We start from the raw sequence: 16,007 nt of genomic DNA on the forward strand, positions 1-16,007 counted from the left end.
TGGGATCAGAGGGACAAACGTGGCCAGGAGTGAGGGTCCCTGGTACAACCAGGTGAATAAAGTTCACAGTTAGACAACAGGAAGATACTAAGTGCCAGACTCTATTAAACCATTTAGCACAAGTAATCTCATTCAATCCCCCCAGCCACCCTACAGCTGACATCCTCCTCATCCTGCTGATGAACATAGGTGAAGCAAGCTGAATATCTTGTTCAAGGTCAGTACATTTGTCTGTGGCATAGCTGGGGTTTGCCTACAGGGAGCCTGTGTCTAGACTGGTACCATCTGTAGTACACGCTACAGAGGACCCAGCCGCCAGCCCCTGAGTGGGGGCAGGTTTCCTGGTCTCTCCTTCCTATTCCCTTCTGGCCTGCCAATCACAGGTGAGGAGAAAGACAGTTGCCCAAATGCTACCTTGTCAGCCTTCTGGTCCTCCTGTTTGAACTTACCCTAGTTCTTTTTTTTTTTTTTTTTCTTTTAGGGTAGTGTTTCTCAACCTCTTTTTTTTTCCCCCCCATTATTAGCCACATATGGAGGCTTTTTAGATTTTTTTCCCCCTAATTTCATTGAAATTTTAATGCTGGAGGTATACTGAGGGTTGGGGGTGTAGTTTAGTGGTAGAGCACTTGCTTAGCATGCATGAAGCCTGGGTTTAAGAAAAAAAAAAAAAGATCATGTATGAAAATGAGATCATTTTATTTTGTGCACAACATACTTATGAAGTGTGGTCCTTTGGAGGATTAGAAACCGTTACAATACCTGAGGTTGTTAGCTGCCCACCCACCAGGATGAATTTCTTCCCCTTATGGGGGTGATACTGTCCCCATTGAGGATGAGTAATGTCTGGGAAGTCCCCATCTCCAGCTACAATGCAAATAAGTGGTTGTGGGGGTGCTAGCTCCTCCATGAGGGTGGGGACAGGGTGAGGACATTCTGAGGGAGATGAAATAGAATATAGGCAGGAGACTCAGGAAACATGCTTCCCTAGCATGACCTGGGTCCTGGTCCAAGGTACAAGCCCAGGCTAAGCCTGGGCTGAGGGAAGGATGGAGACAGTACCACTAGTTGTCTTTGTCTCTGAATCCAGGTTCAACTCCATTGGACCTGAATAAAACAGCTGTGAGTGCAGAGTCTGGTAAAGAACCTCCCCTGACTCCTCCCATGCTAAAGAAATGAATAAATAAGAAAACCAAAACACAACAACAGGAAGTTTGGAACTCTCTAGCCACCCTTATAAAATATATTTGTGTCAAATGAGGAGGAAATTCCTTCATTCTTGGCTCTAGGAACTTCCTTAAACTCAGCCCAAAGGAATTCTCTAAAATACCAGTTGCCTGGATTATGCTTAAGTCAGCTTATAAATATTATAAATATCCCAAACTTGATAGCCAAGTAGACTACAAAAGCTAGCAAGCTAACCACAGTAATTTTCCAAAAAGTAAGCCAGTCAGACAAGTGTGATAGGAGACGTTGTGGAATCTAGAGTGGCTTGTCTGATTGTCTTAATCGGCCTTCATCACGCAGACAGAAGGCAGAGGACTGACTCCCCTACAGTTCTACAGCTAGAAAGTCAAAGTTGGGGCTCACCCCAGGCTGGACCATTCTGCAACAAATCAGAAGAGGGCGGAGGAGGGGTGAGGTCTGTACCCTGGAGGCACCCTCTGAAGGGTGCATGTTATATAGAATTTGACTTTGGAGGGATGTGGGTTCAAATACCACCTCTGCTGTGTGATCCTGGAGAAATTACTTAACCTCTGAGATCTCATATGCAAATTGGGGGAGATAATACATAGTTACTTGTGAGGATTAAGTGGGATAACATATATAAAGTACTTAACAAGTTGACAACACAATAAAAACCACTAGAATCCAACACATACCAAAGGCCTGTGCTGACTTCCCGAACATTCCAGAGAGCACTGCCTATTTTCCCCCCTCATCCCTCTGCTCCTTTCTCCTTTCCCTGGTCTCCACCATTTCCCTCCCTGCCTTTCCCTCCCTTCCTTCTCTTACTCTTCTCTCTTCTGATTCTAGTCCATTTAGGATCTAGGTGACTATCCCCAGTCACTTCTCCTGGTTCCTCTATCCCCACCCCCTCCAAGCCTCCTGCATCCTCTGCCCCAACAGGGTCACCTCTGGGTTGCAGGCTAGAGGGATTTATAGCAGCCCCCTCCTCTGCACCCCCACCTGGTTACCAGACGGCCATCTGCACGAAGGTCACTTTCTCACAGTACTGGCAGACTTGCAGGTTGGCTAGAGGAGGCCCTGGGAGGAGCAAATAAATACATCAAGTTTCCAGCTGGGTCTGGAGATAAGAATGCAGGGAAATGAAGCTGAGGCGAGGGGAGGCGTTCACAGCCCTTCCAGCCTGTTTCCACTGACTTGCCAGCAAAGACTATTTGGGACACTTCAAAGAGGACATCAAAGGGGCCCATGCCAGCCGGTGTGGTGGTACATGCCTGTAATCCCAGCGACTCAGGGAGGATCACAAGTTCAAAGCCAGCCTTAGCGATTTAGCAAGGCCTAAGCAACTCAGGAATACCCTGTCTCAAAATAAAAAGTTAAAAAAAAAAAAAAAAAAAGACTGGGGATGTTGCTCAGTGGGTAAGCACCCTGGGCTCAATCCCTGGTACCAAAAACAAAAACAAAAACCATGCCTTGAGGTTGTGCCTGGGAGGCACTGAACTGAACCACCCTCCTCAGTTTGGATTGGTCTAAGGAGTGAGAATGTGATCAACCTGAGCCCAAGATGAGGCAGGCAGGAGGAACGGTTAGCCCAGCAGCACAGGAGGGAAAACTGAGACCCAGAAGGAAGAGAGATTTTTCCAGGGTCTCACAGGAAGTCAATAAAAGAATAAATTCAGCTTGCTAGCCCCTGGTCTCCTGCTCTGGAGCCCCGTACACTGAATCATGCCTCTTAGATAGAATTATACCTTGCTGGATTCTGCTAGGTCATTTCCTTAATTGACTACTTTCACACAAAAGATTGTTTCAGTTCTGCTTCTGGGAGGCCATTTCCAAAACCAAAAACAACAACAACAACAACAAAAAACAAGCTCATTAACAGTCAGAGACCAAAGACACCTGAGAAGAAATTAAGTTTTATTCCATCCCTCCATGCACCCACCCTGAGCTATTTTGATGGGGACAGTGGATGAGAAGGCCTGGAGCAGTCCTCCAGGAACTTTGAAGCTGGGGGATGGAAAAGAAGACCTCCAGGATCTGCCCACAGGGCATCTGCTGGGTGCAGGAAACTCTAAGTATGCATTTCGTGTGATCCCTCTCCCATCCCATAGACAATGGAGCAATGACTATGGCAGAGCAGAGAGGAGTGGTGACCTTGGTCTTCCTTGCTCAGTCATTACCTCAGGTGCCTGAACTATTCAGGGATCAGATTTTAATCTCTAGGAATGGTACCCCACCGCCTGAGTCCTCCTGAGGGAAGGGTCTTAGGGAACTACTCAGAAACAGAAGGACTCTCTTTGCCCATTAAGCAGTAAACAGCAAGTTGGTGGGGGTGGGGGTTAGCTCCTGGGGTCCAAGTGTGGAGATGACCTCAAGAGATGAGGCAGGCTGCAGTGTGATGGGAGGGAGAACAGACACTGTCAAGAGCATGGGGAGGAAGGAAGCAGTGTTCCAGGATTCACAGAGGACATCTTCTTGAGGAAGCCCCTCCAATGACAACCTATCCCTTGAAGTGCAACTCAACCTGCAAACTGGCTGCTCCTAAGTCACAGCACCCCCAGAACCAAGGCTTCAAAAAGGGCAGCACTGGAAGGATCTCAGGGCACATCTGGTCCATTCTCTAGCATGGCAAGAATGGAAACTTAGAAGGAGAGAGAAGGAGAAATGGCTCAAGATCACACTGCAGGCCTGTAGTTAGAGGGAGTTTTCAGACCATCAGTGCCAAGCCCAGAGTGGCCTGCACTGCTTTATGCTACCTCCACATTCTTCCTAAGACCAAAGTAACCTTCCCCCTGTTTCCCACCTGACAATTCAGGGCCTCTCTTGTTGTAGGGCTGGTGCTGTGCTCTGGGTGTGAAGCCACGTGGGAGCGTCTCTGAGTTCATAAACATCCTGTTCATAAATCTCCAACTAACGACTGAAGCTTCTGCTGCTCCCAAAATAGCTTTAGATCCCAGCACAGGCATTTCTAAGAACAGATTTTCATCCTTTCAAGAATTCTGTGAAAGCAGAGGATCCCCTGGTTTTTATGCCCAGCAAAGAGAGTTCCCTGGACCTGGCCACACATGCTGCCCTGACCCTGATCTCAACCTGAGTCCTGACCCTGGATACAGAGTGTGGACATAGACTGGCCTCATCTCCACAAAAGAACCCAGATATTATAATCTGGTTCATTATAATCATGGTCATTCTCATTTCATTTTGTCACACTATCTTGTTTACTCTGAACATGCAACCCCCAATCCTGCTACTTAAAGGAAGCCTTGCTTGTAGGGAATTTTTATTATTATTATTATTATTATTTATTTTTTTTTTGGTGGTGCTGGGGATTGAACCCAGGGCCTTGTGCTTGCAAGGCAAGCACTCTACCAACTGAGCTATAGTCCCAACTCTTGTAGGGAATCTTGAGATAGACTCCTTGCTATTCATTTCAGTACTAGTGATTACCGTAAGTCAGTCAGTTTCGATCCCTCGGCCAGTGATTTGTTCAAAGATGGGGTGTCCTAAGCCAATATGTGTCAACAGGACCCAATAAGGGACTATGGTTTCAGAAAAGAAAATCCAGTCTCCCCATCCCACTAGCTTGTTAATAAGTATGTTATTCCTGCTGCTGTGACATCAATGATACAATCCTTGGGTTGGAGTCTTGTTAAGTGTGTGAGAGAGAGAAAGTGAATCTGGGACTGCTCTTGTCATTAAGCCATAGAATCAACCTGTCCAGAAGCCTCCTGCTTTGTGAGATGGTCCACTTACCAGCCTCTACCCGTGGAAGTGGAAACTCTGTTATTAGCAGATGGACGTATAATGCGCCATCCCCACCTCCCCTACACTGTGTCATCCCACCACCTCTTTACTAGTAAGACCAGCCATGGAGGAGCTGGCCACCTCAGGGGCTCTCCCGCTCTGAGTGAGCCAGTCCTGCCCAGTTGGGGTGCAACAGCTCCCCATGTTGCCCCTCACATGCAGGAATGTCACCTCTTCCAGGAAGGAGTTCCCCAGCATCAGTGAGACAAGCACAGACTCACGTAATTACATGAGCTGCCACTGGAAGAGCTGTCGTTAATTTTGATGGCAATAAATGGCCTTGCCAGCATGTTAAGCTAATTTCATGAAAGCACTGGGAGTAAGGTCATAGGCTGGATCCTGGATTATTAATAATGTCAAGCTTCATTTGAACCATTCAGGAAATTCCTCCCAGTTGCCTCCAGCAAACTGCCACAGGTTGCTACTTTCCTCTGAAATCAACAGCCTTCCCATCGGCCAATGTGGACGTTTTTGTTTTTCCCTAGAAAATAATTAAAGTCACACAGCCCAATAAATACTTAAACAGAATTTGGTTTTAATTAAAAACCTCCACCAAGTCTGCAGTTGTAGGTCTCTCTTTCCAAGCAGGCTTGCTGGTGACAGCCATGGGCATCAGTATCAGTGTGTATGTATGTGAGACTAGAAACCTTCATAAAAAAAATAGCAATAATTTTGATTGCTGCTTATGCTGATAGGGTATGTGTCAAATGGGTGGTGATGACAAGAGGTGTCTAGGGCAGAGCCAAGGTCCTCTCCCTGTAGACGAGGCAGGTCACAAGCATGTAGGTGTTGTGTGTGGCCGCACATCTCTTCATACCTGTATCCAACTCTGCACAGCAATCACAGTGGCTAATTCTATTCAGCTATTGGTGAAAAAAAACATAATAGCTTCTTTAATGAGCACTAAGTGCCATGTGCTAAGTGCTTTGCATATTTTGACTCATTTAATCCTCACAAGAACCCCCAAACATAGGTACTCTTATTTATGCCCTATTTTCCTGAGGCACAGAGAGATTAAGGAACTTGGTCAGGATTGCACTGCTAGTACACAATGAATGTGATGCTAGCCTGTCCTAGCCACTACATAGAGTGTATATGAAAAGAAGCTAAGGGTGGGAGGCGGTGGCAGTGGTGTAGAAATGGCCATTTTCCCTGAGAAGTGATCTTTCTAATGGAAATTAGGAAAGGGAATCAGTTTGGGGAGAAGGGTGACTGGGGGGACGTGTGTGCGCGCGAGCGTGTGTGTTTTCAGCTTTAGAAGCTGAAAAGTGGGAGGCAATGAGTGAGTGTTAGGGAGCTTCTGGCTGGAGGGCAGCTGTGGGGAAGGTCTCCAGAGCAGGCTGCTGTACTGAGGATGTTTGATGTCCATCTGGGCCCTGGCTTTCTTATTCTCAGAATTCCTTCCTGCATCCCCAGGCAAGTCCATTAAATCACCCATGTGTCACATTAAAACGCAGGGCATATAGGATTTTGAACCCAGTTGCCGCCAAATCCTTTGCACATTACCTGTCTTAAACGTTTAATCAAACATCAATTGCTTCTGATTTTGCAGTTTTCTTTTTCCCTCTTACGGTCAATAGATTTTCTTTGGTTAGCTCTCCTACATTTTATGGGCCCTTCAAAAAGTCATGAATCTTAGGGTTAGGACGGGAAGAAAACGTGCTCCCGCCACAGGGAGGACAGTGGGGAAGGCGAGCAAAATTAAGCTCATTGATTGGCTTGTGCCAGGGACTAGCGGCTTTGGAAGAATTCAGCGGGCGCCTGTTGTGCCCTGGGCGCTGAAAATACTATGGGGTGCAAAACTGCAGTGCCTGTGTTAATGAGGGTAGAAGTTGCAAATTCCTGGGGCGTGCGTAGCCTGGGTGGGTAGCGAGGGAAGCCTCTGGGCTTTGGTTGAGCGCTCTGGTTGCCTATTCCCCCGACTTCCCGGCCCGCCATTGCCCCACCTCTGTACCCTTCAGAAGGTGTCCAGCAGGGGGCGCGCGAGGACCAGGACTGGGCCCGGGGAGCACCGCCCCCTGGAGCAAGTCCTGGGATCCTGTGGATTTCAGCCCAACACCCTTCCGACACTCCCCTGTCCTCCAGGTTAAAATTGGAGGTCAATCCGCAGAAGGGGGCCCTGGGCTCCAAGTTTCCGCCCCTGAATCTGTCTGGAGTCAGGACTCCATTCTGGTAAAAAGCTCAAGCTCGGATTTGACAGACACTGAAGCTGAAGCCCTCTGCTTCCTCGCCTTGGAACTTTGTATTCCTCCTTTCTCCCGGTTCCTGCTTCCACGCACCTGATTAGGTGCCTGTTTCTTTAATGATCAAAGACGTAGGAGGCGGCGAGGGTGGTGTCTTCGCTCTCGGTTCCCTGGCCTTTCAGTAACTGTATAGTTATTAACATTACAAGCATTAGATCTGCTTCTGCGCGCAGAGCGGCGCAGAGCGAGATGCGCGTGATCTTCTAGCTGAACTCAGAGGTTGAACCCGGAGCTGTGGCTCCCATCCCAGGCCCAAGTGGACTCTAACCAAGGGCGACTCGGGTTCCAGCCCTGCCGGAACAGGCACTGGGCTCTCCAGATAAAAGGCAGGGGTAAGGGGTGTCTTCTGCCCAGAAAGGATCCGGGAACAAAAGCTCTTGCTGGAGAGTTGGCGGAAGCCGCCCAGGCTGCGGGAATTAGCACCCTTGCCGCGGGTAGCTGCTGCACACGAAGTGCCGTCTCCCCACAGAACGCCCCGACTTCTGCCTCCCTGGCAAGAGAGCAAGGAAACGGGGATCCTTCCAAGCCCACGGGCCCCGAGGTTTCCGGGACCCTGAAGGGGTTGGTCCCAGCGATCCAGGGACCTTTGGGTAGCGAGCTGTGGAGTTCCCACCTACTCCCTATAGTCGATCTTCCTATGTCTAGCTCCGTCTAAGTTGTCCCTTGGCCCGCTTGCTTCTCCACCGAAAGCAAAAAGAACCAGAATAGAGGTGAAAGCTGGTGTGGTGGTGGGCAGTGTACTAGCCATGAACCTCCACCCCAGTGCCTCCCTCTCTACCTCCACTCCTTGCCCCCTTCCCTCTGTCCCAAAAATTCCCCAGGACCGGCCATCTAGCACCAGACCCTTAGTCCCGCTGCTGGGCCCCAGTCCCCTCGGATCCCTCTTCTCTGGATGATGCTCCCAGGAACGTTCCCCCAAGGTTCCCAAGACGCCGGCAACGCAATCAGGACGCCCACCTTGCGCTGCAGACAAAGAAATCTGCCAGACCCGCCGGCCGTGCCACGTGTCACTTTCGGGCTCAGTCCGGCCCAGACCTCAGGGACTTACTCCTGCTTTAGGGACCCATTCCTGGCTGACCCATTGCAGGGTCCCGGGTGGGGACGGGTCACAGTGGTCTCACCCTCAGCCTTTCTCCAAGATGCCTTCCCTCGAAGGGCGACCTCCTCTTCCTCCTGGGTCGCCTGTGGGGACCCCCGGTCTGGCCAGGTGTCATGAAGTTCTGGGTTCCGAACTTGATTGAGCGACATGTACTGTGGCTCTAGCTCGCTGGGCCGCCTCTGGCGACCACAGGAGTAGGAGAGAGGGAGGGGACTCGGAGTGTGCGTGCACCAGTCTGTTCATATTTAATTTACAAAGAAGCCTCAGAACCCAGGCCGGGTGGTCTCTTTAGATGCAGCACTCTTTGCCTGTCTCTCTCCCCAACCTCCTCCCCAGCTCATTAAAATGCTTAACTCAAATCGGGGTATTGATCTTCGCGGAGGCCCCAAACACGCGCCATCGACCCATAAAGACAGACCGCTACCCTGGGTGAAGGCTGGGGAACCAAATGCGCCCAAAGAGCTCAGTGTCAACAGAAAGGACTGGGGACTGGGACTCTGCATGTCTCCCGGGGCCTGTACCCCCTTTTCGGGTTGGGACCAGCAGCTCGGTCTCCTAGGCTGCTGTAGGCAACACGGGATGGAAACGAATTTTAGCCAAATGCCTCGACATCCCTGCGCCTCCGCCTCCTTGTCGCTAAAAGAAATGTCGGGGTTTCGCCAGAGATAGAGTAGGGAACAGCGAGTCCGCGAGTCTGCTGAGGCCAGCTGTTGTGTGAGGGTGTGAGACGGCTTTGGGGCATAGCGTGTGGAGAGCGGGGGTTGACTGTATGTTTGCTTGAAAAACTGTGAAGATACCGGGGGTGGAGGGACGTTCGGGTCTTAAGTCCCCAGCCCCCAGTGCTCAAGAGGAGCAGACGTTTTGTAACCATTCCTGTTGCTGCCACAGACCGCTACAACCCCGGTGCCACATTTGTCTGGAGCTGGCAATGCCTGTGAGCAAGGCACTTGGGTGCACTCAAGCAAGCCTCCAGAGAGAAAGCAGGCTGATACCTGCGCGCCCCACCCCACCCGGCGGTGAGCACAGGCTAGCACGCTGGGCGGTGGGCTACAAGCGCTGGTTTTGCTACAAAAGACCAGACGTAAAGAGTTCTGGCTTAATAGGATAGTGGCGGCAGAGGGTTGGGGAGGTGGGTGTCTCTTCCCCATGCTCCCTGCACCGCTGCGCGTTCTCGTCTGGCGGGGTAAACTGGCAGGGGGCGGGGGAGACTAGGGCTTGAATCTGCCCAGATCCAGGCAAAAACGGCAGGGAGGGTGAGGCGCTCTGCTAACACTATCAATTATGCATCGTGTTGAACGTGGCTTCGGGGAGGAGGCGGCTTACAGGGGGGTGCGGGAGAGAAGGGTCCGCGCCAGCCAGGCTGAGCGCAGCTCTGTCGGTCCCGCTGGAGGTCTTTCTGCGCCACTGCCTGCATTTGCAAAAAGTGTTTAAAGGCAAAGACACGCCCCCACTACAGTCGGGTGCGTTTCCTTCCCCCAAATTCCTCAAAGATGGTTTGTCTCACGTGTTGCGGGGCGTAAAAACGACTCGCATTCAATTATCAGCAAAGCTCACGGGCGCTGGCGGGACGGGCGCGCAAGGGTGAGTGCGCGTGAATGTGTGCATGTGCGAAATAGGAAGAACCGTGAGTGTCCGGGGTGAAGGTGTGCTTGCGAAAATATGTGTGAACATAGCGACAGCTCAACACGTTGACGCGATTATTACATGATGATGGACAATTCTAACGTGAAGGTCCATTGTGTGGAGAGAGTGGGGGGGAGGGAGAGAGAATGTGTGTTTTGGGGGCAGTGAGACGAGGGGCAGGGACAATGTCAACGGCGCAGTAAATGTAGGGGAATAGGGGGAAGGGGTGCGGAGGGCTGGGAAGGGCCAAGCTTAGGGCGGCGGGCATACGGTGCCCTTTGTGACCGACGTATCTCTGCCTCGGGGAGGGTCTTTATGGCTTTAACAAATGCAGAGGATGCAGAAGGTGGGAGAGGCTATGCGCGTTCCCGCCGAGTCCGGGGCGCGCGCGAGTACTCTCTCCAACCTGCAGCCAGAGAGAAGTGGGGCCAACAGACACGAAAGGAAAAACTGAAGTGGGACTTCAGGGGCAGGGGAATCCTCAAACTTACCTGTCCCTTTCTCTGCTCCTCTCTCGTTTTGTCCATAAGCTGCAGCAACAGATGCGGGAAGCTCCCTTGGGCAGTCACCCCAGCTCTGCCATACCGAGTCTGGAGAAGGGTTTGCAGTCCGAAGGCTGCATACTGGGAGTCAGCCAGCAGCGGGTAAGCAGTGGGGACCGCCCCCGCAACCTTAACACAGGTGGGGGTGGATCCAGCCTAGAGTACTGAACCCTAGCATCACCTTCTGGGAGGGTTGGGAAGGGAGGGGCTCCCCCGTAGGAGCACTAAGATGCCGGATTCCAAAGACAGTGTGGGAGGGGCTCTGCCAAACCTGACAGGTGTCCCAAGGAGGGGGCAGCCTATGTAAATGTGTTTGTGAGACTGGAGATGAGCTTTTCTGGGGGTCCCAGGGGCATCTTAGGGCAATGAAGAGAAAGGCACAGAATTTTAAACCTCCAGCTTCATTTGCTAGGAGAGGCTGCTTCCTTGACCTGTGGACAGGGGACTCCTCTCTCCCTGGAAGCACCTGGGGTCTGTAAGACCCAAGGGGGAAGCTTTGGTGACTGTTCCCACTATGCATCTGGTTCAGACATGGTGGAGGGTTTCCCTTCCCAGACTTAAGGTGGACCAACCACCCTGGCTGGGGATGGGGATGCTATAGCCCAGGGGAGGCTGACATCTCCTAGGATGGAGAAGGGTATACATGCCATCAGGGACTTCCCCAGATCCCATGCCTCAAGTCAGCCTGCAGCAAGTTCTGGGGTATTGCCTGCTCAGGTTTCAGAGGAGGTGTGAATGCACATGAAAGTATGGGCCTGGGTCCCTGTGGGTCAGTTTGTATAAGGACGAGTGTCCTTGTGTCTGTCAGTTCTCAAGACAAACAGAAAAGCACTTTGCATGGTAGTGAAAATACTGTACAAATGCTGGGTTCAGTTGACAGAACAATGAGGTCTCTGGGGTACATCGTGTAGGTGTCCAGGTGTCTATGTGTTTGTGTCTATAAAATGCATTGTGGTGGCCGGATGATGATACCTGAACTTCTGTTTGTATTGTTGTGTGCCTGTATGGGCGTGTGTGACAATGCTGTGTGTGGGACAAAGGGTTCCTGAAAGGACAGCCAGTCATGGGCAAAAATATCCTTTCTGTGTATTCATTTCACGGGTTAAATGAAGACTTAAAAACACACAGAGGGGTCAGTGCAGAGCTCACTGCAGATGGCAAGCAGCAGAGCCTATGGAGGGCTAGTTCCAGGATGAGGGTAGGGAAGACAAGAGCATGGTCCATGCCCTCAGGAACAGGAAGTCAGGGTCCGGTCCAGAGGGTGAGCTCTGCTTATGCCCAAGAGAAGTTCCTGGATGTAGAGGAGGTCGTGGAGCTGTGGAGTCTGTGCTAGATGGGTTTGCGGAGACACAGCTTGTTAGGGGAGAGAAGCTGGAGTTTGATAAGTCATTTTCTCCCTTTTTGCCTGCCTTCCATTTGCAGGAACCGTGATGGCACCGCTTCGAGCCCTCTGGTTGGCCTGGGCACTGATAGGAGTAGCTGGAGCGTGCCCAGAGCCGTGTGCCTGTGTAGACAAGTACGCTCACCAGTTTGCTGACTGTGCCTACAAAGAGCTGCGTGAGGTGCCTGAAGGACTGCCAGCCAATGTGACCACGCTGAGTCTCTCGGCCAACAAGATCACTGTGTTAAGGCGCGGGGCCTTTGCCAATGTCACGCAAGTCACGTCGCTGTGGCTGGCGCACAATGAGGTGCGCACTGTGGAGCAGGGGGCACTGGCTGTGCTAAGCCAGCTCAAGAACCTCGACCTGAGCCACAACCTCATATCCAGCTTCCCTTGGAGCGACCTGCGTAACCTGAGCGCGCTGCAACTGCTCAAAATGAACCACAATCGCCTGGGCTCTCTGCCCCGGGAAGCACTCGGAGCACTGCCCGACCTGCGCTCCTTGCGAATAAACAACAACCGGCTGCGTACACTGGAGCCTGGCACCTTCGACGCACTAAGCGCTCTGTCACACTTGCAACTGTATCACAATCCCTTTCACTGTGGCTGCGGCCTTGTGTGGCTGCAGGCCTGGGCCGCGAGCACTCGGGTCTCCTTGCCAGAGCCCGACTCCATTGCCTGTGCCACGCCTCCGGCGCTGCAGGGGGTGCCGGTGCACCGTCTGCCCGCCCTGCCCTGTGCACCACCTACCGTGCGTTTGAGTGCAGAGTCTCTGTCTGAGGCGCCCGGCACTCCGCTGCGCCCCGGCACAGTGTTCCTGTTACACTGCGTGGCTGAAGGCCACCCCACGCCCCGCCTGCAATGGCAACTTCAGATCCCCGGTGGCACAGTCCTCTTAGAGCCGCCTGTCCTGAGCAGGGAGGACAACGGGGACGTGGGAGAGGAAGGGCAAGGGGAAGAAGATGGGGACGTGCCCACGCAGACCGAAGCCCCAACCTCATCTCCGGCACCCGCTTGGCCTGCGCCCCCAGCCACCCCGCGCTTCCTGGCCCTCGCAAACGGTTCCCTGTTGGTGCCTGTCTTGAGCGCCAAGGAGGCAGGCGTCTACACATGCCGTGCACACAATGAGCTGGGTGTCAATTCGACATCAGTACGCGTGGCTGTAGCTGCAGCAGGGCCCCCTAAGCACGCTCCTGGCGTCGGGGGAGAGCCCGATGGGCAAGGCCCGACTTCTGAGCGCAAGTCCACAACCAAAGGCCGGGGCAACAGCGTCCTGCCCTCAAAGCCTGAGGGCAAAACCAAAGGCCAAGGCCTGGCTCGGGTCAGCGTCCTTAGTGAGACAGAGGCACAGCTGGAGGAGATAGGTGAAGGAGAGGAAGCAGAAGACCAGATTCCTGTGGACCCAGGCGAAGAGCAGCACTGCGGCCACGGGGATCCCTCTCGGTACGTGTCTAATCATGCGTTCAACCAAAGCTCAGAACTCAAATCGCACGTCTTCGAGCTGGGCGTCATCGCGCTGGATGTGTCGGAGCGTGAAGCGAGGGTGCAGCTGACGCCGCTGGCGGCGCGCTGGGGTCCTGGGCCCGGCGGAGCTACCGGAAGCGGGCGGCCTGGGCGGCGGCCCCTGCGCCTACTCTATTTGTGTCCAGCGGGGGGCGGCGCGGCAGTGCAGTGGTCCCGCGTGGAGGAAGGCGTTAATGCTTACTGGTTCCGTGGCCTGAGGCCAGGCACCAACTACTCAGTGTGTCTGGCACTGGCAGGCGAGGCCTGCCACGTGCAAGTGGTATTCGCCACCAAAAAGGAGCTACCCTCGCTACTGGTCATCGTGGCGGTGAGTGTATTCCTCCTGGTGCTGGCCACCGTGCCCCTGCTGGGCGCCGCCTGCTGCCATCTGCTGGCCAAACACCCCGGCAAGCCCTACCGTCTAATCCTGAGGCCTCAGGTCCCAGACCCGATGGAGAAGCGCATCGCTGCCGACTTCGACCCGCGGGCCTCCTACCTTGAGTCCGAGAAAAGCTATCCAGCAGGAGGCGAGGCCGGGGGCGAGGAGCCTGAGGAGGCGCCAGGGGAGGGCCTTGATGAAGACGCGGAGCAGGGAGACCCAAGTGGGGACCTGCAAAGGGAAGAGAGCCTGGCGGCATGCTCACTGGTGGAGTCCCAGTCTAAGGCTAACCAAGAGGAGTTCGAGGCGGGCTCCGAGTACAGCGACCGGCTGCCGCTGGGCGCGGAGGCAGTCAATATCGCCCAGGAGATTAACGGCAACTACAGGCAGACGGCGGGCTGAGCCCCCAGCCCGCCTGGCCAGCCCATTCCGCCCCCGCTTTGGGTGCCCGGGAGCAGAAACCTAGGACTGGCAGATTTTATCATTTATCCCCTCCGCCCCACCGCCTTCAGACTTCACTTACTTCGCACCCTGGTTCCTCCCCAACCTGGACTACTAGGAACTTCTAGTAGGAATTGGGCCGAATTCACTAGTCCCTGGTCACTCGTGGCCGTCTTTATCCCGGTAGGCTCTGCCCACTCCCCAGGTCCCACTCTTATTTCCCCATATAAGACACAACCCGCCGACAGCGAGGCGAGATCTATATCCCTTCACTTCTATCACGATTATCTGCGAATTCCTCCCCGCAGCCCGTCCCACCCGTGGGCCCTGGAGCCGGAGGAAACACGCGAAGACACTGGAAACATTTGGAGGCATCGCTGTTTCTGGCCCCGGACCTCTAGTAGATGACCCCATAGTGGAGCGTTGTCTCACCTCGACCCTGCACCGCCTTTTCAGGGCTGCCCGTCCCAGAAGCCGGCTAGTTTTAGTCTCAAAGCCCGACAGAGAACCAAATCCTTCTGTCCCCCCGCTCCACCCCAACCCTACTTCTGTCCAGCTGGAGCCAAGCCCGGTGCCTGGGGCGCCTTTCAGCTCCACGTTCTGGTTTTCACATTTTCGTTGTTTTCAAAGACAGCGACATTCTGGGTCTGGTGCTAACACTCCCTTCCAACCTCTGGGAAAACTGGGTGTACGTGTGTCAGGGAGTGTGGGAGGGAATCCGTTTTCTCCCGCCTGTCTTCTAACTTAGAGCGCCGCAGGACCACGCGCCCCTTTTCGGCAGAGGGGTCAGCTTGGTTCGGGGCCAATTTCGTTGTCCATGTGTTGCGGTTTCCGGAAAGCGGCATGCACTACAGCTTCTTCCGCGGCTCCACCGGGCCCAGACTCCAGCCGGAAAGCGCCGGGGGCGTAGGAAGCCAACTGTGGCTCCCTGGGGCCGAGTTTCTCCGGAGGGCTGGCGCCCTGGTGCGCACAAAGCCTGCGCGTGACTGCAGCGGGATCCGGACCGGGAGAAGCCCCCGGGTCCTCGCATCTCCTCGCCCCGCCCCGCCCCGCCCCGCCCAGCCCCTCCTTCCGCGAGAATAGTGTTTGCCCGGCGTGTAGTCCTAGTCGAGCGTGGTGTGTAGGAGAAATCTGTGTCCTGTAAAGTGTGACCGTGTAGGGTAGCGGGGCGGGCGGGCAGGCAGGTGGGCGGGGAGGGAGGGAGGGAGGGAGAGGGTGGGCATGGCGCGGGGGTCGGTTTTTCGTTCTTAAAGGAAAGTGTCGGGGTCGGGTTTTCAGGCCTAGGGACCAACCCTCTCCGCAAAGCGCAGCACAAGCGTGGCCCCGGGCGGAGTAGCCCCCCGGAAGCTCGCATCTTTTTCTAAGCTTGTCTGTATGTAAACAGTCAATAAAACAATCGATTTGAACTGGGCTTGGAGACTTTTTGTCGAGGGTTGAGAGGAGGGTGACGGAGGAGGCCTGCGGGATGATGGAGGCAACCACGAAAAGAAGGAATCCCTGGGAGCCTCGCGTTGGGGTCTTTTGTGCGATTTCGTGTTTGTCTGAACGTCTTGTGATCTTGCCAGGTGTTTGCATCTGGCCCTACTCTTGATGCCTCCAACTCTTGGGTGGAGGGGTGAAACCACTTGGAATGGGAAGTGGGTAGACATGAATGGGAAGGGCTCGCAGGGAAGAAGGGGCCAGTGTGTTCAGGGTCAAGACTGCTGTGGCTTGCACAAGAGAAATAGCACAAATATCAGAGCAGGCAAATGATGTCAAACGGCGAAGGGGAAACCAGGCAGGTTGATTCCACAGAACAAACTGGCAC

The 16,007-nt window shown here is 53.7% G+C and overlaps 1 protein-coding gene across 3 annotated transcripts; it reads left to right on the forward strand.

Moving 5' to 3' along the window:
• Nucleotides 1–1,806: 1,806 nt before the first annotated feature.
• ISLR2 (immunoglobulin superfamily containing leucine rich repeat 2) lies at nt 1,807–15,374 on the forward strand. 3 transcript variants are annotated; one of them, XM_079126625.1, is made up of 3 exons: nt 1,807–9,347; nt 10,485–10,598; nt 11,919–15,374. In XM_079126625.1, the coding sequence occupies exons 1-3, from the start codon at nt 9,260–9,262 to the stop codon at nt 14,159–14,161; spliced, it is 2,445 nt and encodes an 814-aa protein (XP_078982751.1). In that variant the 5' UTR covers nt 1,807–9,259; the 3' UTR covers nt 14,162–15,374. The 3 variants fall into 3 exon arrangements, with proteins under 3 accessions (XP_078982751.1, XP_078982752.1, XP_078982753.1); XM_079126626.1 differs by lacking the exon at nt 1,807–9,347 and adding an exon at nt 9,672–9,791; XM_079126627.1 differs by lacking the exon at nt 1,807–9,347 and adding an exon at nt 9,893–9,912.
• Nucleotides 15,375–16,007: the final 633 nt, after the last annotated feature.

This window comes from Sciurus vulgaris (genome assembly GCF_902686455.1).
Source record: "Sciurus vulgaris genome assembly, chromosome: 2".
Taxonomy (NCBI): Eukaryota; Metazoa; Chordata; class Mammalia; order Rodentia; family Sciuridae; genus Sciurus; species Sciurus vulgaris.